The following is a 22,597-nucleotide window of genomic DNA, read 5'->3' as shown; positions in this document are numbered from 1 at the left end:
CAGCGCGACCTAATCGATCCAGCAACTATTGTTGGCTTGCGGGAGGTGTGACGAGGCAAAACGGTGCACGAATAGTGACGCGTGTCTTTCCTCTCGCCACGCACCGGCGATAGTTGCTAGCTGTATTATCTCGAGTGTAGGTATAGTAGTCGGTATTATCATTGTTCTTCAATTACCTCCGGGTCTCTTGGGGCCCCTTTGATCAATACGAAGATTAACCCAAGGTTGACAATCTTTATATTACCTCGTCGGCGGTACCAGCGATTGAAGCGCCACGCTTCTTCGTGCCGTGCGTATGTGGTTAACTCCGCTAGCTAAGGAAGTCATTTGAATTGTTCACATTGTGTCAGTGGATTGTTGGTTTGGGGACGAGTGATCGTTGCAACCTTGATTAATTCATTACACGGTTAGACTTTACGAGCCAAGGGCATTATATTCAGAAGTATAATTCATCTTATGTTATTTTTTGGTCAACTTGAAACTTGGGCAACTCTGCATATCCCAGTCATTTAACCTCACTTTCTCTGTTTTGATAAATGATAATGAGTGATAAATTCTATCATACATTTCTCTTCTCTGTAGCGATTTTGTTGTCGCATTTATCTGCGAGCCCGTTCTACGATGCATTTTGATTTTATGTGATGCTTACTGTGATGAATTCTTGTTGTTTACTCATGACTCATAACCTGCTTAGTTGAAACATTCATTTAGAAGATTTACTTCGATGACTGCTGTTTTTATTATATGATATAATTCTCATATCATATATATATATAAATTATAATATATATAAAATATAACTTCTGAGTTGTTTTGAATCAATGAAATTTATAAATGTTGTTTCAGCTGTTGTTTTATTAATTATTTGCAAATTTACAGTGATATGAAGAAGGAAAGACCGTGACAGAGGTAATTTGAGGATAAGAGTAGTCCCGGTGAACACAGGAATATCTAGCCAAATGCCTTCAGCTACTGGTGCGTAAGATATATATAATATGTATTATATCTCTGCTTGTGACATAAAACATCTATAATAATTTATGTAACAATAATCTATGTAAATAAAAGCTGTTGTGCAATAGAAATGATGCATTGTCATACAGGTCATATATGAGAATATATTCAATCATCAAGCAATATCGGGAACATCAAAGGTGCGAATATGTATCCAGTTTGTGAATAAAGGAGAGACATTAAAGAAAATGGGGAAGCAAAATATATATAGAACATATTTGTATTTCAAGTATATATATAACAAAGGAATTATTGTCAAGATGATATACAATTGTGCTTTCAAAATTTCCAAAAAATACACTATTAGAAGATACAGTTTGAAAATCCATTGTGTTTAATATTTTGGAGAAAAGATGCAAAATCAATTGATTAAAATGTATATAAATTTTATGTACAAAGAAGCTACTTTTTATCACTTACATAAAGAGTATTGAACTGCACTTGCAAATCTCTAAAGTTTCATTTCTTTTCTATTAAAAGATGACCTGTAAAAAATTGCTGGTATTTACGAGCTATGACGATAATTTTATAAAAATCTTGTCAAATTATTTATACAATGTCAAATAACAACTCAGTATTTCATAAGATGGTCAAAATGAACACGTGGAAAATTAATTGAAATTATTTTTCATATTTTCCGTGTAAATAGTGCATATTACTTGACTGTGAAACATTCTTAGGCGGGACCAACCCAATAGGGCAGCAGAAAGGTGGGGCTACTCTGCCCAGTAATGAAGAATGTGGAATCAGAGATGTATGGGGGCACAATTTGGAAGAGGAATTTCGCACAATCCGTCAAGTCGTGCAACAATATCAGTATGTTGCGATGGACACAGAATTTCCTGGTGTTGTAGCTAGGCCTATTGGTAAGGAGGCATGACATTTGGAAAAGTTTCAGAGGATGTTGTTCCTAGAAAGCGTATGCATATTATGATTATTTTGTTTGTTATTTGCAATAGGTGAATTTAGGACTAACGCCGATTACCAATATCAGCTCTTACGTTGCAATGTAGATCTTTTACGGATAATTCAGCTTGGTCTTACATTCCTTGACGATTCGGGGAATACACCGGGTGGCTATACAACCTGGCAGTTTAATTTTAAATTTAATTTACAGTAAGTTTATATATATATATATATAATTATTATTATTATTAATATCTAATGTATATATTGGGGATGCAACGCAATATAATCATTACAAGAGGACAAGTTTCTAATGATATGCATATTCAACATTTTTTTAACTTTTTTTTAGTAATTTTGGTAATAAGATATATACATTTTGTTGTTGCTAGTGAAGACATGTATGCACAGGATAGTATAGATATGCTACAAAATAGCGGCATACAGTTCAAGAAACATGAGGAGGAAGGTATCGACCCTTTAGAATTTGCTGAACTTTTGATGACATCAGGGATTGTTCTTGTTGATGACGTTAAATGGCTATCCTTTCATTCTGGTTACGATTTTGGTTACTTATTAAAACTTCTCACGGATCAGAAGTTGCCACAGGAAGAAAGCGAATTTTTTGAACTTCTTAGGATATACTTTCCGAAGATATATGATGTAAAAGTGAGTATAGAATCGTGCAAAAAATGTATGAATATTTTGTGTAAAGATGAAATAAAAAATGAAAAGTGTATATATATATATATATATATATATATATGTACATGTACACGATTATATATTTCACTCTTTCAGTACTTAATGAAGTCGTGCAAAAACTTAAAAGGTGGCTTACAAGAAGTGGCAGAACAACTAGAAATTCAAAGAGTAGGTCCTCAACATCAGGCGGGTTCCGATGCTCTTCTCACTGGCATGGTCTTTTTTAAAATGAGAGAAGTAAGAGTGTAATTCTATTTACCTAAATGAAGTTTATTGAATGATTAATCATGAGGTTGCAATAATAATTCATTTCTGATTTCTATTTTAGATGTTTTTCGAGGATAATATTGATGATGCGAAATATTGCGGGCACTTATATGGTTTGGGAACGTCATTCGTCGTAAATGGGTCTGCTGGTGGATATTTGGACGCAAATGGAGATAATACCTCAACTGCGTAATGTTAAAGAAAATCGTAAAAGAGAGAGAGAGAGAGAGAGAGGGAGAGAGAAAGAAAGAGAGAGAGGGGGTGGGAGAAAAAAGAGAGAGAGAGAGAGAGAAAGATTATTTCATTACAATAAAATGTTATAAAAAAATCCTTTCACTTAGTGATCAAGTATATGGTTTATATTTGCAATATTATATCGACATTATTGCCGTAGGTCTCACATGAGACACAATTTAGGCATATCTCTTTCAGATCTACGTCCACATTTTTTCTGTTTTATTCTTTTGGATCCACTCCTTTTGTAGATTTCTTCTGTGATACGTACCACCAATCGAAAATATATTTGCAACGTCGAACAACATTAAAAACAAATGTAATATAATTTTTGTTTGTAAAATTTGGACAATATTGATATACAAGATACCGTCGCAGTACAAAAATCCCATTTCCCTTACTTTTAAGATCTTTACAGTATACGTATCTAAATATGTATACTTATATATACATATACGTGTATGTGTATATGTCATATATCTCTCGAACGACGCATACAGAAACTGCTTAATACCGTGTAACCAAACCAAACGTAATGTGCAATTGGGTGCATTAATTATTCTAATTCGTCCGCATTCACAAGGGGATTTGCCGTTTCCCTACGTTCGTCCATTTATAAAATAAAGTAATCAACTCATAACTATGTACTACTACTGTTAACTACGTAATTTGGATATTTCCTAAATATGGAAAAAGAAATTAACGATTAAGTTTAAGCGCATCAAACTAAATTAATGCATTCGATTGTACATGCTACATTATGTAGACGTACCTACCACTGTTGATATGTATATTTATTCTATGATACATTTATAGCGCGATACATTTTAAGCACGAGAAATTCGTATACATTTTAGAAAATTGAGAGAAAAGGATGCAATATTTTTTCTTTTCCTTTTTTTTTTTTTTTTCCTTTTAAGTTGAGTCGTTGATATATAGGGATAATACCTTTTTATTATACATGTAAAAAAATATTCCGATGTGAATGACACATTCGTGTAAAAAGTATCATAAGCGATATGATTTTAAAGACGAGGTACCCTTCTTATGATATTTGCTACATATACTGCACTCGTTTTATTGTAAAACTCATCCGCAAGAAATAAAGAGAGAAAGATTTTGGTACATTTTCGAACTATTCGCACTAAAAATATTTGCTTTGTGCATGATGGGCAGAATGCAGAAGCTGAATAAATAATTTGCCTCTAAAAACATATTCATTATACATACACACACACACACACACAAGTGTTTTTCTTCCACCTCAATCTCTCGCCTAGAGTACCTCTTTCTCTGATTGATGATATGAAAAGAACAAAGGAGAGAAAGTTGTTTGTTTTAAAAAGGCAGATGCTCTAATAAACGATAATTTCTTTTTAAGTCATTTTATGAAATTTAAGAGTCATTCCTTTTAATGGGACATTTTTCATTAATGCAGTGAGATGGCTTATAAAAATATTCGGAATAATATTTTTTCTATGAAAACGTTTAATAAACAAAGTTTATCGAAATATCTCTACAATGCCAGGAGATATGAAGGAAAACATTTGCTATATGTGTATTGTCATCACTCTAGTATTCATTAAAAATGTGAAAAGATCATTCATTTATCGTATTCGAAGATAAATTATTAGGATTTAATAGAAATCATTAGTATTAGAATTTAATAGGAACTAAAATATTAGAATTTAACAAAAACCATTTTTAATATCTTTTGATATAAGAGAAGTATATTTATACTGGAATATGTAAATTTTTTACACAATTCTTTATTCCAGTATATAAAGGTGATTTTTCTTGTTCAAGATGATTTGAAGATCAATATATCTGACTTGAAGATCAATATCTTTTGTGATTGAGTTTATTTATTTATGTGCTGTACCATTGTGCGCTAATGAACATATATTATTTTTTTTTAAACGTCGATGTGAATGAGATATTCTAGATCTCGAGTTGTAACTCCTTCTGTAGAAGGAACACTTTAAATATATACACACACACATACGTGTGCGTGTATGTGTATATATTTTTCATTTCCAAGTACATCGCAAACGAGCTCAACTAGTTTGCGATGAAAAAAACCAAAAATTTTGGTTACATATACTAAACGTGGGAGCGGATACGCCCTTTTCATAAGTGGGACACGCGGGATCCTTACTTTCCCGTAGCGTTGCAACCTGTAGCGGAGATAATATACCTTATCATACTAGAACCGATGATATCAGTGTCGCCGTTATCGCAACTTGTTACCTCGAATCTCAGTTCAGTTTTGTCGTGCGTACTACAGTAATTAGATCTTAACGGGAACGCTCTCACGAAAATGCGGCCTCGAGCGTCGCGGCGAGTGCTTAATTGCAATTACGCGCCATCAAAATGGGTGGTTCTTCTCGTGTGTCTCCTCTCATTAACGCCGAGCAACGTTATAGCGTTCAACGAAAACGGGACGTTCAAAAGTGCGTTCGGATTGAATTCGGCCGAGTCGATAGAGAATTACAATGAGGAGAGCGATGTGCCGTCGCTGCTGCACGAGAAGACGGCTGCGAAAATGCCCCTGGAGCTCGAAGGGCTCGCGGCCGGGAAGACAGATTCAACTTCCGTCGAGAAAAAAGACGACGGGGCAGATCCGGCCCAAGTTGTACCGGAGACTAAAAGTGTCCTAGCGTCGAAAGACAGTTCGGAGGTGGATGTCTCGTCCGTTGTTCAGACCATCTCCGGTAAAATGGCAGACGCGAAGCATGAAAAATACGTAAGATACGGTAAGTAATCCATTATCAGTGGGCGTGACCATGTTTTCGCAACGTGCAACTAGTCGAGCGCTCTTGCAGTCTTCAAATATCACCCTGTTTCCTTTTGTAATTTCTTGTTTCAAGACACACACGTATTTTCCTGCGGAATAATTGTTTTTCGGGAGACCGCGATCCAAAATAGCCCGTTTAGCGCATGCTCGCATGTTTGATATTACCTTTAGAAATCCGATTCGTATCGGAGCTTATCACTTGTTTATCAGTTACTCACTTTAACACGAATCGGGGATGAATCATTAGATATCACGAGTCATCTTAGTGATATCACACGCTTGTGTGTGGAATTAAATTTCGAACATTTCTTTCACATCGGTATTTCGACATATTTGCAGATTCGGACTTACCCGAGGCTGACAGATACGCGCCTCGTCCAGATGACAGCCCGATTTTATATGAAATAACAGAAGCTCGGTTGAAAAAGATTCGGTCGGAATTCATGTATTGGTACTTTGATAAGGGTGGCAATGATGATAATGGAGATTACCAAACGGCTTTACAGGCAACGACGCTGCAGATCCACAAGAACCTGAACTTTCAATTGCCTTTCTTCGGATTTCGATTTAATTATACAAGAGTACGGCCGTATACTTGTATATATCATTACTTATTCCTTCTCAACATTTCTCTGCAATTCTCCGTGACAGAGGCAGAAATATCTTTAATTTCTTGTCACTGACTACCCAGGCACTCGGATACATCGAGTCGAGATTTGAATACACGATTTGGATATCCGAGTGTCTGAATGTCCGAATGTTAGCGCAAAGTTCTACGGCAGGTCGGAATTCGCTCGTCGGCGACCATTTAATAAGCCACGTAACGTTTTAGTTAACCGTCAACGGCTATCTGGAATTTAGTGACCCACCGGCGCACTTTACGTATCCCCTCGTTTTCCCGGTGAAAGATTGGCCCATGAAGAACGATCCGAGTTTCATCGGCATTTTCTTCAGCAAGTGTCGCATAGGCAAATTGAGGGAGACGGACAGTGATCAGAGAAGACCGGGGGTTTATTTTCGGTAATGTAGGAAATTCGTGGAAATTTAACGCGAGGTTAACGCAAGGGATAATTGACGGCATATCATCGCTTCGCACAGGCTCGAGAGAGATCTGCAAGGCAGAACCGATCAGTTCGGCGTGGAGATGCGAGAGCGCCTTATGTGGGACATTCGCGAAGGTGTTGTTGGTTCCGATTCCTTCGTGCCCAAGCATGCGATTATAGTCACTTGGAAGAACATGTCCTTCACCGGTGGCATCGGCACGGCTCTTTATAAGACCAACACATTCCAAATGGTATTGGCTACCGATGAGGTCTACACCTACGCTATATTCAACTACCTGAATTTACAATGGCTGAGTCACACGGAAGCGGGCGGTGATACGACTCAAGGAGAGAACGGAGTGCCCGCATACGTGAGTATATTGCGAAACGTTAAACGTCAAACGCGCGATTCCTGATCGGAAGGTTTCTCCATTGTGCTTTCGGTTAATTCCACTCGATGCAATCGTGTGCCAATTGTTTGCACTTGAGGTTCAATTCAATATCCCTGGCGCGAACGATGGAAAATGCTGTCGCGAGCGAGCGATTCATCCGGCGCGACAAACTGAATCTCTTGAAAATTCCCTCGTCCTAGGTGGGTTTTAACGCTGGAAACGGCACACGAAGCTACGAGTACAAGCCTTACTCGCAAATGACCACGGTTCGGGACTTGCCGAATAGGGGATGGGCGAACAAATTCCCAGGTCGACACATTTTCAGGATAGATGAGGATATAATATTGGGCAACTGCAACAAGGACAACTGTAAGAACACGAGACGTATTTCCAATAGAACGTTGGATGGGTAGCGCGTAAATTTTCTCAATGTTTCGCGACCTATGCACGCAGCTGGAGCTCATATACCGTTGGTCTTCGCCCCGGAGAGCGGAAACATGTTGGGTGGCACTATCGTCAATATCACCGGGCCGTGCTTCAACGAGAGCCAGAAGATTATGTGCTACTTTGAAGACGTCATGGTGATGGGGACAGTGGTGGATAGAAATCGCGCGATTTGCGTGCAGCCGCATCTAAAGTACGAGGGCTACATACGCTTCCTCGTCACCATCGGCAATAATAACGATAACAACAAGTGGAGAGGAACATTCTTCGTCGGTAATGAAAGATATCACGTATTTGATCAAAATTAGTCAGCGCCCGTCTTTGATGTCTCCTCCTTTCCTCTCGGCGCTTACACTGTAGATATGGAGGCATTCGAAATTTTCAATCGCATGCACATTATGTCTGGATATTTTTGCGTCGTGACTTTGGTTGTTTATTGTTGATGAGGGTAACAGTGCATCTTGAAACTAACGCGAAAAATTGCGTTCGCGGGCGATATTTCTGCCTGTATGCTGTGAAATCGCACAAAACCCCTCACGTTTTCCTCTCTCTCAGAAACACCAGCCACAGCGGCGGAGAAGATCTTCTTCAGCGATAAAGATGCCGTTCACCAGAAGGATCCAGCGGAAATAAAAATAACATGGGACGCGTATAACTTGACGAGTAATTTTGGTGCGGGCATCCAGATTTCGCTGTGGGGATACCGGGAGGTGAAAACGACACCGGAATTCGAGTTTATTACATTGCTGGAGGTTCGTACATGGCTATCTGGCGTACTCGATACAAAGATAAATAGACAGATAGATAAGTGTGTTTATTGACGCTTTAGAGTAAAGTCCCCTGAAGAACGTTACAGGGGAGAGGAAAAAATACAAGAAAAGATATATGAATATTAAAGGAAGTAAAAAAAAAAAAAAGAAGAAAATACACAGAACAGAAATATTTACGTTTGGTTTAAATTCAAATGACATTTATTTGAAGACGAAATAAAACGACAGAATAAATGGTGCTGCGTATATTTCAGAAATCGGTCACCAATACCGGCAGCTACATCATCAAGCCAGCCAGATATCGAGAGCAGTACAACCCACGTCACTTGGATATGATATTCGGCTTTCTGCAAATCAACTTGACCGAGCCGCATTTATACTCCGGACTCTCGATATCGCCGTAGGTTTTGTGAAAGAAAATCGTTCTCGGCGCGTCTTCCCTCTTTTTCTCCCATGATTCGTAAAAAAAAAAGAAAAACGAGCTTTGGACGATTTCTATTTTTCTTTTTTTCTTTTTTTCTTTGCAGGAGCTTATGGAGCAGACCGATCCCACTCGCTTGGTATTTCGGCCCGCAGTGGGAACGAACGCACGGCCCGAAGTGGTCTCAGAGGCTCTGCGACAAGTGGATTATGAACGATAGATATCTGAAAAACTTCGCCGCCGAGATCGCGATCTGCCCTTGCACTCTGGAGCACGCTTTGAGCGATAAAGGTCGCTTCCTCCCGGATCTCGAATGCGACAAGGACTCGAATATAGAATGTTATTACAACAAGCACGCGAAACACTGTGTAAAGACGGGTGCGCCCAAGTGAGTGGTTTGACTCTTATTTCGCGCGGAGACTAACTTATCAATCTGCCGTATCTCGTGTTCGATAAAACCTACCAAACCCGTTTGTACGATTCATCCTTCTCCTCTTCCTCTTCCTCTTCGCGTTTGTTTCTTCAACTCATAATTCACCGACCGCTGGTCGGTTGTTCGCACATATACACGGCTAAAATGGGATCCCGAAGAAAAACAACTGTACGCTCGCGCTTTTCAGCATGGACGGCTCGGAGCAACAATGTTGCTACGACAAGTTGGGTTATCTGATGCTGACTTACGACCAACAATGGGGCTCGCGACCGCATCGGTCTCACAATCTGGGCTACATACCGTGGAACGAGGCCAACAAAGTACCGACCCTCTCGCATTGGTATCACGACGTGTCGCCCATGTACACGTGCTGCCTCTGGCAGGAGGAGCAAGCTGTCGGTTGCGAGACTTTGCGATTCGAGAGAAGACCGTCGCAGGATTGCATCGCCTATCAATCACCTGGGGTGGCGACGGTGTTCGGCGATCCCCATATCGTCACATTCGACGGCCTGGAGTACACGTTCAACGGCAAAGGCGAGTTCGTTCTGCTGCGAGTGAATCACATCAGGGACAAACTCGACGTGCAGGGTAGATTCGAGCAAATGTCCAACAACGCTTACGGTCAAGTGATGGCGACGCATCTTACAGCGGTGGCTGGTGAGTCGTTCCACAATTCCATACGAGCTCTCCGTGATACGCAAAGATACTTAATATCTTGTTTCATCATTTGAAAAAAAATTCCCTTCTCACTGGCAACATCGATATTATGTGTACGCATTGTAATCTATGCGATAAATAATTACGTGTTGTCTCATCTATGCAGTGAGGGGCAATAACTCCGAAGTCATCGAAGTTCGCTTGAGACCGAAAGACTCGCAGTGGAGATATCGTCTTGATGTTCTCGCGGGTGGTAAGAGGGTGTACTTTGACAGACCAGCTTTGAAGTTCCAACACTTCTCCGGCGTCGTTGTTTATACTCCGACGTACATTTTGAATCAGAGCGAGATCGTTATCATGTTCGACACCGGCGCCGGTATGGAGATCGTGGAGAATGAAGGTTTCATGTCCTTGCGAGTGTATCTACCTTGGACGTATGTGGTAAGTGGCGTAAATGCCATTTTTTATTCTATTATCACTGTATATTTATATATACATTTATATATATCTATTTTCTTTATTCTATTATTACTGTATATTTATATATACTCATGATTATCGAATACCATCGAGCGTTACATACGCTGAAAAATTAGAAGAGACTCTCCTTTTCCCCGTTATGCACAGAACAAAACCAGAGGCCTATTCGGCAATTGGAACTTCGATGTTACGGACGACTTGACGAGCCCGTACGGATATCAAGTGCCGGTGAACAGCGTGAATCATTCGGAAACCATTCATAGAGACTTTGCGATACACTGGATGCTGGAGGATAACGCGAACGATCTCATAGGAAATGCTTTATTCACCAGGGACTTTGGTAGATCGGCGAGCTTTTATTCTAATCGCAGTTTCGTGCCGGAATATCGAAAGTATCCGAAGGAGATACTTCCGATAAACAGAACGACCGACGTAGAGCGCGCGAAGGAGTTGTGCGGTGATTCATACCAGTGCCAGTACGACTACGCGGTGACTTTGAATCGGGATTTAGCGCACTTCACCAGGAATTATTACGATACTTACACCAAGATCAGAGCGACAAACAACAAAGAAAGTAAGCAGAGGCGGCTGTGTTTCTCAAACTTGTAGGGGAGACCGGAGCGGCGTTGATATATTCATATATATATATATATATATATATATATATTTACACATTGATTGAAATACAGATACAGATACTATGTGACAACTTACAAGTACAGATACGAAAGCATACGCGGCAACTTATCCGTGAGATTTTTCACTCCGGTCTCCCGGTACGATTCGCAGCATTAACCGCTGAAACGAATCGAAAAGCTGGTTCAATGTGGCGACGTTTAATGCTACATCGGTGTAACATTCGATTTTTCAAGTAATATCCTGCGGTGTGCTGGAAACGCCACGTTTCGGGCGTAAGAGCAATTTCCTGTTTATCCCGGGGACGAAAATAAGTTTCGAGTGCAATCAGGAATTCATACTCATCGGCGATCAACGTCGGGTGTGCACGCCTGAAGGTCGATGGAACGTGCCAGAGTACGGATACACAGAGTGCCTTCGTGAGTATTTCTACGCAATTATTCAATTTACATTAATTTCCCACCACTACAGTCCCAGCGTACCTGCTTAACGGTCCTAAACGAAGTGCTATGAGATGGAATAAGGTACATGGAGAAAGTATTAAACGGTGCGCGCAGTTAGCACACCAGTTAACTCGAGGCGGACCAATTCCATCCAGCTTGCTTTAAAAGTTAAATCGAGTCTAAGCTCATACTCGAGCAATTAATCAGCGAGAGCCCGCTCTCGCGAGTCGAGTTTGCAGAATCTTTAAGAAACAACGTCAATTGATTTAGCACGACTTCCCTCCCCTCCTCCTCCCCCCTTCTCTCGCTCTCTCTCTCTCTCTCTCTCTCTCTCGCACCGCGTGTCCTCTTTTCCATCTACTTCTCTTATTTCTATGACGTTTCCCGTCCACTTCATCATTGTCTCTCTCGTCTCTCGCTCCCTCACCGATAGAATCGTCCTCGATCGATGTATGCTCTCTGCTGCGTGCTGTGCAATTTTTCATGCGTGTGTTATATATATAAATATAGGTCACGTCGAGTACGCTCAGCGTACAGCGTGGACGACAATGGGCATTATTAGCGCCGTGTTAATACCCGTGGTGGGCTGCATCGGCGGTGGCTATCTTTACATAAGAAAGAAACAGTCGACGGGAAGTTCCACGAAATCATGGCGCTATACTGATCGCGAGTCTGGTATCGACAATGAATCCACATTGTCGAAGCAGACCATGCCGCTAAAGCCGTACGATAGGGCCATTTCTCCAATTAGCGACGCTAGCACAATTGAAAATAATAGCGCTAGGAAGCGCCGTAGCTACGACAGAGTGTACCGCACAAACGAACCCTTACCCAATAGACCGGACATTGACTTCGAGGAGAAAGAGTGGGACCTGAAGGTGCCCAACTCGCCCACGGAGTCGGACAGCACCGACTCGATGAGAAAAACAGGCAGCCCCTCTAAAGAGAGTGACGTGTAGAGGGACGGTCCGTCGATAAGCGTAACGTAATCACCAGCGAGATTGCTTGATTCGTTATTTTAGATCAACGTTAGTGTGGTTGCGCGCGCGCGAGCGCGTGCGTGTACGTGCCCATGACAGTGTATATCTCGATCCCAATTTCTAAATAATGTACTACATCCGACGCACGTCCGAGCCAACATCGAGAGATGATTAACGGATCGAGCATTGATTCGTTATCTACGATCTAAACGACTCAAGTGTGGCGCACGCGAAGACAGGAGAGAGCAATAAGCATTAATGGGCAGGCTATTCGGAATTAGGAAATCTCTTTCGTAGAATGCATTTTTCGTACAAAACTGTCATCATCATGTGTAAATAGCAGAGAAGTTACTACTGTTCTTGCTGTGGAATAGAAATAGTTGCAGTATTATTTGTAATTTTTAGACCAGACACGTGTTGTCGCCATTATTGGTAAACTAACGTCGGTTGACACGACACGTATTAAACGTCGAACGTCGTAGCGCGGTGGGACGATTGAACGACGATTATTATTGTAATTGCCGGTTTATATATTCGTAGTGATTGATTATCGTAATTCGACTGTATCGACGCATATCTTGTTCACGTACGCACTGTACATATGCAAGTGTTTGTTTTAATAAAATTTTATACACATGATTAAACACGACGAGAGAGGGGAAATTTCTATTCCACACGCATGTACAGTGAATATTTATGGTATACAGCAAAAGCTTTTCATATCATTATAATACTGCGTGTAACGGTATTAGAATGGAATGGAAATTTGCCACCAGCGTTATCGTGAATTCTTCCCGTTGCATCTTCTCCCTTCCCTCCTCTCGTTTACATCGTTCCAAAGTGTGCCCGATCGCGGCAAATTATTGGCGGAATTATCTGATTCCAACGACGGATTTGCAGCCGATTATGCATTCGGTGTTCGAACGTGTATAACGTGTGCGCACGCACGGTGCCGTTTTCGTTCTTTTTCTCTCTTTTTTTTTTTTTTTTTTTTTTTATCATTACAGTCGGGGGAAAGCGTATCGCGATAATTCAACGTACGATATTTATTAACCATTTTCTGTTTCGCACTGTACAGGCCAGCAGGAATACAGTTCTCGTCAAGCGGGCGTTACCACCGGCATAATACTCGCTTGTCTGGTTCCGATTTTGCTGATACTCGTTTGCATCGGGCATAAGGTTCTTAAAAACCGTAGGGAGCAACGGGAACACGACGAAGCCCTGGCAAGGTATCAAATTCGCTCTTTAGCGCGCAATCCCAAAGAGCTTTTCGAAAAATCGATAACTAAAAACGCACGCACGCACGCGGTGAATTTTAGAACACGGACGGCGGAACTGCAGCGACTGCGGAAGATCGGCGAGGAAGGGGAGTCAATACCTTACATGAGCAAAGCTACAGAAATTAATTGATTTTATCCCCGAATTCCTAGGGACGTAGAGCGCCATTTATCATCATCTTTCTCTTTCCCGCATCTCCTCTCACGCCGCACTATTAGCCTGTACCTTGCTCCATCCACACAAACTCCTTTGAATTTATTTAAATATATTTTTACGAGAGAGAAGGAGATAAACGTAGATAGTTATGTATGTAAGTAGATAGATTTCGCGAGTACGCGTCTCCCTTTTCTTTTCAGAAAATGCACGACGTATATATTATATATGTATAAGTAACATGGTATATGCATAAGTAATGACAAGTAACGATAAGGCAGAAGAGACTGTTGAGAATAACTGCATTAACACGAATAAATGTTCAATTTTTATAGACTTATCAAAATACGGAGAATCGCTGTAAATCGTCACATTGATCGAAAAGCTTTCAGCAGACCTTACTCGAGAACCTGCGGGAATTTGTGTGTCGTTGACGTTTATTTAATTGTTCGTTTTTCGATCGATTATTTGACAAATCGAGTAAGCTGAGGCCGAGGCTCTCACGGCTGTGAGTCTCTGGCGAGAATAGAGAAAAGAATCATTCATGCAACTCGGAGCAGCTTTCGTTTCGTCGAAACACGCGGGTTTTAAACTTGCAGGCTTACCCACGGAGATGATGCGAAGATGACGCGGCCGCAACTGCTCGTTCGTCGCGTGCTGTGAACGACGGGTGTGCCATCTTTCGACAAGAGAACAGGGCAGTTGTCGGCAGAGTTGTTGCCGACAACACGAGGTTTTACGTTGCGGTTGCTTCGATCGCGGCGGTAGCTGCTCTCGCACGGACGTCGCCTCGTCGTCGTCGTCGTCGTCGTCGTCGTCGCTCGACGATCGACGCGAAGAACTCGCGTTGTACTTCCTGCTCCGGCTGCACGTTCGGAGCGCGAACGCGTTGTTTCGCCGTAACGGCTAATTGTGGCAATTTACATCGTCGTTGGCGACAATAACAGCGACTGGTCGGCAGCGTGCCGAATGTCCCTCAGAGAGCACTCCGCCGGCATTCACACAGCTGCACCGGCGTCACATACAGAAATTACGATTACACTCGTGCGATTTCGCTCGTTCGCGACTGGATGGGCACCGCTGGATGACAGAGCGAAACGACAGTCGAGCAGGCGCTGGTACGTACTGCTGTTACACATTATTATTATCCGCATAAATAACAAGAGCCGATAGAGCGAAGGCGCTAGCTCGGCGTGTTCGGCGACTATCGGCGACTCTCGGCAGCAAAGTCAATAAGATATATTTTTTAAGTTTCATTCGCGCGGATTTACGTGTTATTTGAAAGATCGAACAAATCGCAAGCAACACATTTTTAACGAAAACGGAGTAAAGGCGGGAAAAGTTGCAATATTTGCAGCTTGGAATTTGTTTTGTTTTTTTTCTTTCTTTTCCTTTCGTCAATTCGAACGGAGAGACTTGTTCTCTCAGTTTCAGTTTTCTATTTAAACAAAGAGAATTTACGATATTTTTATTGCATCTCTCTCTCTCTCTCTCTCTCTCTCTCTCTCTCGCTAATGTACGGTGATATATATAACGGAGAGAAAGAGGAATAGCCCTTTCTCTCGCGGAAGAGGCTGTTTCGTAATCTTCGGCGGCTTAGCCGCCTGCCCGCGACGTAATGGATTCTTTTATTGCGCTAAAGCAAACTCAAACACGACTATAAATAATACTCGGCCGATACCGACGCCGGCTCGTAGAGGAAGCGAAGTGGAGCTATAGTTATCTTTTGAGACATGTGTCGACCCGGTCGCCAAATGTGCGGGCATATATATGAGATACGTCACTGCCCAAGAACGTAAACCGGGTCACATGTATACGATTAGCATCCAGAAGATGGATGTAGGATGCTCGGAAAAGAGCGCAGCCTCCAAAAGGGGTCAAACAGCCTGCCTATTGCCTGGACTAACTCGTTAGCGAATGGTGCTGGTCGCTCCTTCGCTTCAGCTTTGCCGACAAAGAGAGCGACGGTAGGGATGGACATTATTCATTTCGAGAATTTCTGTGTTTCTATTAAATTGTATTAAATAAAATTTTCTATATTAAACTAAACGTGCAGCACACTCGTGATACAACGCGTCGTGCGCTACGCCAAAAGTGCGGAAAAAGAAAGGAAAATCTTCTCGCGCCGGGAACCGCGCGATCTTAAGCAGCCGCGTCGCAACCGCGATGATTCGCGATGATACTTTTGTTTCGTCCAAAGAGAATATTTGGTAAAAGTTTCTATTGACGTGTCACGCGCACGTGTACAGCGCGTGCGACACGCGCTGGTCCAGTTATGAGTATCGAGGGTGTCGCGTGTATACGATGATGCTGACAGCGGACATGTTGTATTACCCGATATGTCTACTCGATCGTAATTACATAAACGTTAACAAACAAATACTGTCTTCTACCGTGTTCCTCTCAATGTCAATCGCGATTTAATATATCAAGCTACGTTTATTCGCCCCGGCGCTATTTACAATGTTAACATCTGCCTTCGCGTGTCGAACGTCGACGCATGAATTCGCGCTCCGTTTGCATAATTATCCCCGGAATTTCTACGCGGGTAACATTACGTTTTCATTTACGGCGCTAATTTGCATGCATTATGATTACGTCGTGCTCATTGTGTTGTTACCTGTATATATAATACATGTATGCGCGCATGAGAAAATTTGGTATAACACATTCATAAGCCCGGTGCGCCGTTATGCATGATCTATTGACTTTCTTCCTTCGGCTGATATCACGCGGTGAATTGCGCGAACAAAGTTTTACGTCCGTTAATATTTCACTGTCTCACCGCGGTGTTAAATTAAATATTAACCGCGCTCAACGAGATAAAGATAATCGGCGCGTTACTTCCGCAAAGCGGCTGAATTAACTGCACCGGGCACTAACCGGAATTAATTAAACAAAGATCGACTTACATACCTGTAATCCTACATCCGAGATAATGTTGTTCTTTCGTGCGTAAGACGCGAAACTCGAGCGGCTGTTCCGGTCTCACGTTGAGGCGGGGAGCAGCGAGGGTTCGCTGATGCGATCGCAGCACGTGTGTGATGCTGAAAAATGGATTCTTTCTTTCGTAGATTCCAGCGTGCGTCTAGTCTAACTTGGTCGCAACATCATATCGCGAATTGGGAAACATGTTCGGCATATTAGAATCATGGCTCGGTCATGGCTATGGTGGCTCTTCATCGTCCTGACGCCATTCGTGCTCTTTTACATATACTTGTCGTTAAATGGTAATTGCAATGTCATCTATCGATCCCTCCCCGAGCACTGAGAACATTGGCACGTTACTTTTAGTACCTTCCGCAGAGCAGAGAGGATCGAAAATCGAAAAGAAATGGCGGTCGTTGCCGGTAGGGACGGAGAGGTCGGAGCTGCGGATGGAAGGTCGCTTTCTCAAGGGGCCGCAATTAGGAAACAATATCGAGGTATGGCCGTGAAGCTTCCTTTCGATGGCGTCCGCCATATACGCACGTACTGACGACTGATGTTCTACATCTTCAAGGTGAAATGCGACACCGTACACGTAGCCATGGTGTGCGCCGGATACAACTCAACCCTCACCCTCGTAACCGTAGTGAAGTCTATTCTGTTTTATCGCACGAATCCGTTGCATTTTCATTTGCTCGTTGACGAAATTGCGAGGAGAACGCTTTCGACCCTGTTCCGAACGTGGGATTTGCCGCATGGTTCGTACGCTTTTACGACAGGGACTTTCACGCACTATCCTTTGTAACGCACGCCGCTGCGGAAAAACCTAATTTTTATCCGCCCTGTATGTTAGAGAGCGCGGAAACGATGTGCGATATATAAAAAGAAATTATTTTCCCCAAGCACAAACGCGGCACCGTCTATTGAAATTCGTCTATTGAATTTTTCAACACAAGTCCACACACGCGTGTGCACGGGTGTCTGTGAGTGTCTGTGTGCGTGCGCGCGCGCGCGCGTAAACAGTTTTATTAAAATTTATGCTTTTGAAAGGCATTTGCTCGTGAATACGCGTGTAAATATGCACGAAGGACATTGAAATATCACTGTATAAGTGTGGCAAAATGATTTTCAAAAATTTGCGCGCCTACGAGTCGCGCTATTTCGTAACGACGGGAAACTCGACGCGAGTGTTTGAAAGACGTCGAAACGACGTCCTACCCTGTTTAGGCGGCGGGCGTTTAGACGTCATTAAGGCTTGTTCAGAGATACTCGTGTTTTTTAGGGCGTAAGAGAAACGCTGATGTGAATCCGGTAGATACGTGTCCTACACGAGTTACTTGAAACCGCGCGTACATGCGTATGTAACCATTTGCAGACGAGATTTTCTCAGCGAAAATGTGTATCGAGAAAGATAATCATTTCCTACAATTGTCCAATATTTAACATTTTTAACATTTTCGTGTACTTTTTTACGACTTGGTTCCAAGTTAACATTTCTTTTTACTCAAGCAAACTCCAAAAGCAAACTGCAAAATTAACCGAAGAACGTTTTGCTCTTTAATTGGCTTCCTCCAAGTTTAGTTTGCGAGAAGCCGGCCTTTCTCAAATGTTAGTAATTCGTAATTTGAAAATTATCGGTGCCTTGACAATTTCCCCGAGGAGGATTCAACTCTACATTAGCCGGAGAATCTATCGTTAAGTTACTCTTGTTTCTTTCGCCGTGGCTGTCTTCAATTATGATGCCAGGAGCGAGAAAATACACTCTAAGAACTCTTGCGAAATACGTTGTTAATTAAAAAAGAAGACATAAAATTATAAAAAGGAGATCAAATTGTACAATTAATGTGGCGGAATGATGGGAAAGGATAGATCAAAATGGTACACTGAGAAAAATATCCGAGATAGCCGATTGTTAATTTCCTTATCCGATCAAATATCCGGTGTATTTAATCGGGTATTTGATCGGACAACAAAATTAACAATCGAATATTTTTGATATTTTTCTCCGTTCCTAGATTCTATGTCACGTTAATCTTACGGTTATCGTACTTATCGAGTGTTGGAAAAAGAAGAAAGCGCTCGGACTATTTCTTACAGATGTGCTCGATCGATTTCAGGTGTTATGGTGTTTATGGATACATCTTTTCACTTTGCCGTATTTTGCAAGAATTTTGTGCGTATATTTTCTCGCTTTTGACGAGATCATCAATCGAGAGATCCGTGGCGAGGAATCAGGAGCCTCGGAACAGAGATGTACGAATCAAGGACTCGCAGTGTACGCGATGAATGAACCCTCCGCATCAAACTATCCTCAATACCAGTTATTAACATTGAAACTTTGTTATCTCTTCTTAATTATTTAATTCTTAATTGAGATTCCTCTTAAGAGTTCAATCGAAAAACAACGATCTTGGGAGCCGAAAGTCAAAGTTGGATCTTGCTGCGTTTGTCGGATCTTAATAAGAATCAATTAACACTTGATATTAAATACGATCTTTCTGGAAAGATACGTTGATACGCGCGAAATTTATATTTAAAATTCCGCGAGGTGAAATTCTCAGATAGTTTGAATCTGAACAGCAAGCGTTCGCATTAGGCAAGAGTCGATTCGAATTCGAATAATAGATGCAGTTGACTCTACTTGAGAAACTAGGACGTTAAAAGAGATAGCATATATATATATATATGTATATCCCGTTGGGTTGATTGGCCGACATGATTATATATATATTTTAGTGAACATAACGTTCTACGGCGCTGAGGTGTGGGTGCCGAGGGTGTCGTGGATACCGAACAAGCATTATTCGGGGGTGTACGGTCTCTTGAAGTTGATACTGCCGGACGCGATACGAGAGGACAAAGTGCTCGTGTTGGACACGGACGTAACCGTTTTGAACGACGTGAGCCTGTTGTGGGGAATGTTCGAAAAGTTCTCGACCGGCCAGACTCTGGGCTTAATCGAGAATCAGAGCAACTGGTATATAAAGGCGCTGTCGTACGGCCAGCGACCGTGGCCGGCGCTGGGCCGGGGATTTAATACGGGCGTCATGCTAATGCACTTGCAACGGCTCCGCGACGGGAAATTTACAAGCTCGTGGGAGAGCGTTGCTAAGCGCGTGCTGGGATACATACCAAAGACCAGCCTGGCCGACCAGGACGTGATAAACGCGGTGATCAACGAGCATCCAAGTATTGTGTATAGGATCGAGTGTACCTGGAACATACAGCTGAGCGATCGCACGATAAGCGACACGTGTTATCGCGACAGTAGTCGTATAAATGTACGTCGTCGCTGCAACTTCCGATTGCCTGCTACTGCCCGGACGGCACTGATATCGATTGATACCGAATGCGTCGTTCACTTTTAGATTCTCCACTGGAACTCGCCCCGAAAGCAAGACGTGCGCAATAAGCACGTTAACGAGTTTCGAAAATTGCACCGGGTCTTCCTCGAAATGGACGGCAATTTATTGCGAAGACGCTTATTCGGCTGTGATAAGCACGAGAGTGCGCTTCCAGTGAGTTGAGAATCCAAATCTTTCTCCTCCTCTCCTCATCGTACGCTTCTTGTTTTATTCTCATTTCACGTCAAATGCACCGTCAGAGATTTTCGCGTTGCGCGATTTCGTTGTTTCAGTACAACGAATCGAGCCCGTGTCGAGAATTCGAGAAAAGCGCCAGCATTTTATACCGCACGCATCCGTTTCTTCTGGAGTACGATTACAACATGTACTCGCCGATGGACGTCGCTCTGGTTACCCAATGTAGCGTCGAAAGGATACCGCTGCTGGAAGCGTTATCAAAACACTGGCCGGGAACTATAAGCGTCGCGATTTACCTGACCGACGCTGAGGTTCAGAACTTCCTGGACTTTGTGCGAGGCTCTGCAGATTTGCGGACGAGGAGGAACATCGCTTATCACGTTGTGTACAAAGACGGAGTGCGTTGCGGCGTTTTTGGTCTTGAAGAGCGCTAGCGAATTCACAGCTTGAACGTTCAGTGACAGAATCGTATAAATCATTTCTCAATATCATATTTCCGGGTGATAAACGCAAATTTAAAGGTTGCCTGAGAAATTTATATCTTGTTCATTTCATAAAGTCGTTCTTCTGTCTCCATTTTTTTAGTATATTGTGCTCTTCAGGATCGAATATGAGCGCCAAATGTAGAATGATCTATATCGTATCTCGCGTTATTCTCTAAAGGTAAAATTCGAACTAATTTTCCAAATAATTATCTCATTTAGGAACTTTATCCTATTAATTACTTACGAAATACTGCGATGTCATACGTGTCAACCCCGTTCATCTTTCAACTCGATATCGATTTTTTGCCACAACTTGGATTGCATGAAAATATTATGGGCTACATTAATAAATTGGATATTAACGAGTCGGATAAAATAGCTCTAATCGTGCCAGCATTCGAAACCGAACGTTACAGGTAATCATCTGCTACGATAGCGCATAAACAAACTATCTTTTGTGTCTGATAAACGAAAGAGCTACTTTTCACAGATTTGATTTCCCGGCTAATAAGGAGGAATTGCTAAAATTTCTTAAACGTGGTGTTTTATATACATTTCGTTATCACGTCTGGACGCAAGGTCACGCCGCTACGAATTATAGCGTTTGGCGAAGCAGCTCGGAACCGTATGAAGTATGTGTTAAATATGTGATGGAGAATTTAACGCCTCTTTCTGGAAAGCTATATATATATATATATGAATTAAAGCGAATTTAAAATTTGTAATAAATATACAAGAATGACCAGCGAGAATGTAATGAAAACGTATCGTTGCAGGTATCGTGGGAGCCGGATTTCGAACCTTACATAGTAGTTTCGAAATCTGCCCCGCGATATGACACAAGGTTTATCGGGTTTGGGTGGAATAAAGTTTCCTACGTGACCCATTTAACAGCGTTAGGTTATAAGTAAGCTGCAATAATTTAACTCATCTGTTTCGTGAAATATTTGAGCCACGAGCGACTAAATCAATGCAGCGCATATTTAAATCGAGAACTAAAGCTTTCTTTACCTTTTTAGGTACATAGTATTGCCGGACACATTTATTATCCATCGACCTCATGCCCCCAGTTTAGACATTGGCAAGTTTCGGAGTGATTCCGTTTACAGAAGGTAATACACGTGCATTCTTTGTTCCAGAGAAATTCAGAGTGTGGGTATAGTCAGCCGTCGGTGTGTTTTACTTTCTACGATATTTAGGAGATGTGTGTCATTTGTTTCACAGATGTCTTAAAAGGTTGAAGGACGAATTTGTCAAAGAGTTGATGGAGAAATACGGTGAGACTGCGTTATCCAAGCTAAGAAAAGAAACCAAAAAGGACAAAGATTAGAGAGAATAGAGAGAACATGACATTTTGTAATGATGGGTATTTCGAACATAAATATATAAAATTAGACGGTGAAGTAAAAGCGTATTATATTTTTTTTTTGATGATGAAGAAATGTGTATAATGGATATTTTCCTAAAAAAGAAAAGACAAAAAAATACATGTGCTTTTAAATAAAACATTCTATGTTTATTTATTAATACTCACCAATATAAGAATAGAATCACCTAAATTAACAAACGGAAAAACGGATTATTGAGAA

The 22,597-nt window shown here is 41.7% G+C and overlaps 3 protein-coding genes across 9 annotated transcripts; all 3 read left to right on the top strand.

Moving 5' to 3' along the window:
- The first annotated feature begins 266 nt into the window (after positions 1-266).
- On the top strand, positions 267-3,495 carry Pop2 (CCR4-NOT transcription complex subunit Pop2). Of its 4 annotated transcripts, none has more exons than XM_025307731.1 (8): positions 267-406; positions 880-975; positions 1,104-1,154; positions 1,695-1,880; positions 1,974-2,130; positions 2,313-2,589; positions 2,722-2,862; positions 2,954-3,495. In XM_025307731.1, the coding sequence occupies exons 4-8, from the start codon at positions 1,841-1,843 to the stop codon at positions 3,083-3,085; spliced, it is 747 nt and encodes a 248-aa protein (XP_025163516.1). In that variant the 5' UTR covers positions 267-406; positions 880-975; positions 1,104-1,154; positions 1,695-1,840; the 3' UTR covers positions 3,086-3,495. The 4 variants fall into 4 exon arrangements, with proteins under 4 accessions (XP_025163516.1, XP_011135448.1, XP_025163517.1 ...); XM_025307732.1 differs by having other exon boundaries at positions 274-442; XM_011137146.2 differs by lacking the exon at positions 1,104-1,154.
- A 1,893-nt stretch (positions 3,496-5,388) lies between these two features.
- On the top strand, positions 5,389-14,387 carry mesh (sushi domain containing 2 mesh). Of its 2 annotated transcripts, XM_011137149.3 has the most exons (15): positions 5,390-5,882; positions 6,263-6,504; positions 6,756-6,943; positions 7,022-7,337; positions 7,559-7,727; positions 7,812-8,075; positions 8,358-8,554; positions 8,827-8,972; positions 9,100-9,381; positions 9,614-10,083; positions 10,250-10,524; positions 10,711-11,137; positions 11,436-11,618; positions 13,701-13,851; positions 13,942-14,387. In XM_011137149.3, exons 1-15 carry the CDS (start codon positions 5,447-5,449, stop codon positions 14,030-14,032), a joined length of 3,837 nt encoding a protein of 1,278 aa, XP_011135451.1. In that variant the 5' UTR covers positions 5,390-5,446; the 3' UTR covers positions 14,033-14,387. The 2 variants fall into 2 exon arrangements, with proteins under 2 accessions (XP_011135450.1, XP_011135451.1); XM_011137148.2 differs by lacking the exons at positions 13,701-13,851; positions 13,942-14,387 and adding an exon at positions 12,153-13,628 and having other exon boundaries at positions 5,389-5,882.
- A 316-nt stretch (positions 14,388-14,703) lies between these two features.
- Positions 14,704-22,489, top strand: LOC105180843 (LARGE xylosyl- and glucuronyltransferase 2). 3 transcript variants are annotated; one of them, XM_011137151.3, is made up of 12 exons: positions 14,704-15,171; positions 17,128-17,283; positions 17,360-17,478; positions 17,556-17,739; positions 19,718-20,262; positions 20,350-20,499; positions 20,619-20,921; positions 21,228-21,424; positions 21,499-21,640; positions 21,785-21,915; positions 22,028-22,120; positions 22,233-22,489. In XM_011137151.3, the coding sequence occupies exons 2-12, from the start codon at positions 17,205-17,207 to the stop codon at positions 22,336-22,338; spliced, it is 2,049 nt and encodes a 682-aa protein (XP_011135453.1). In that variant the 5' UTR covers positions 14,704-15,171; positions 17,128-17,204; the 3' UTR covers positions 22,339-22,489. The 3 variants fall into 3 exon arrangements, with proteins under 3 accessions (XP_011135453.1, XP_011135452.1, XP_025163467.1); XM_011137150.3 differs by having other exon boundaries at positions 14,705-15,171; positions 17,348-17,478; XM_025307682.1 differs by lacking the exons at positions 14,704-15,171; positions 17,128-17,283; positions 17,360-17,478 and having other exon boundaries at positions 17,561-18,338.
- The last annotated feature ends 108 nt before the right edge of the window (positions 22,490-22,597 follow it).

Source organism: Harpegnathos saltator, unplaced genomic scaffold (assembly GCF_003227715.2).
Source record: "Harpegnathos saltator strain DR-91 unplaced genomic scaffold, Hsal_v8.6 scaffold93, whole genome shotgun sequence".
NCBI lineage: Eukaryota > Metazoa > Arthropoda > Insecta > Hymenoptera > Formicidae > Harpegnathos > Harpegnathos saltator.
The sequence above is the reverse complement of the archived record's forward strand: the minus strand, read 5'-3'. Positions and strand labels throughout refer to the sequence as shown.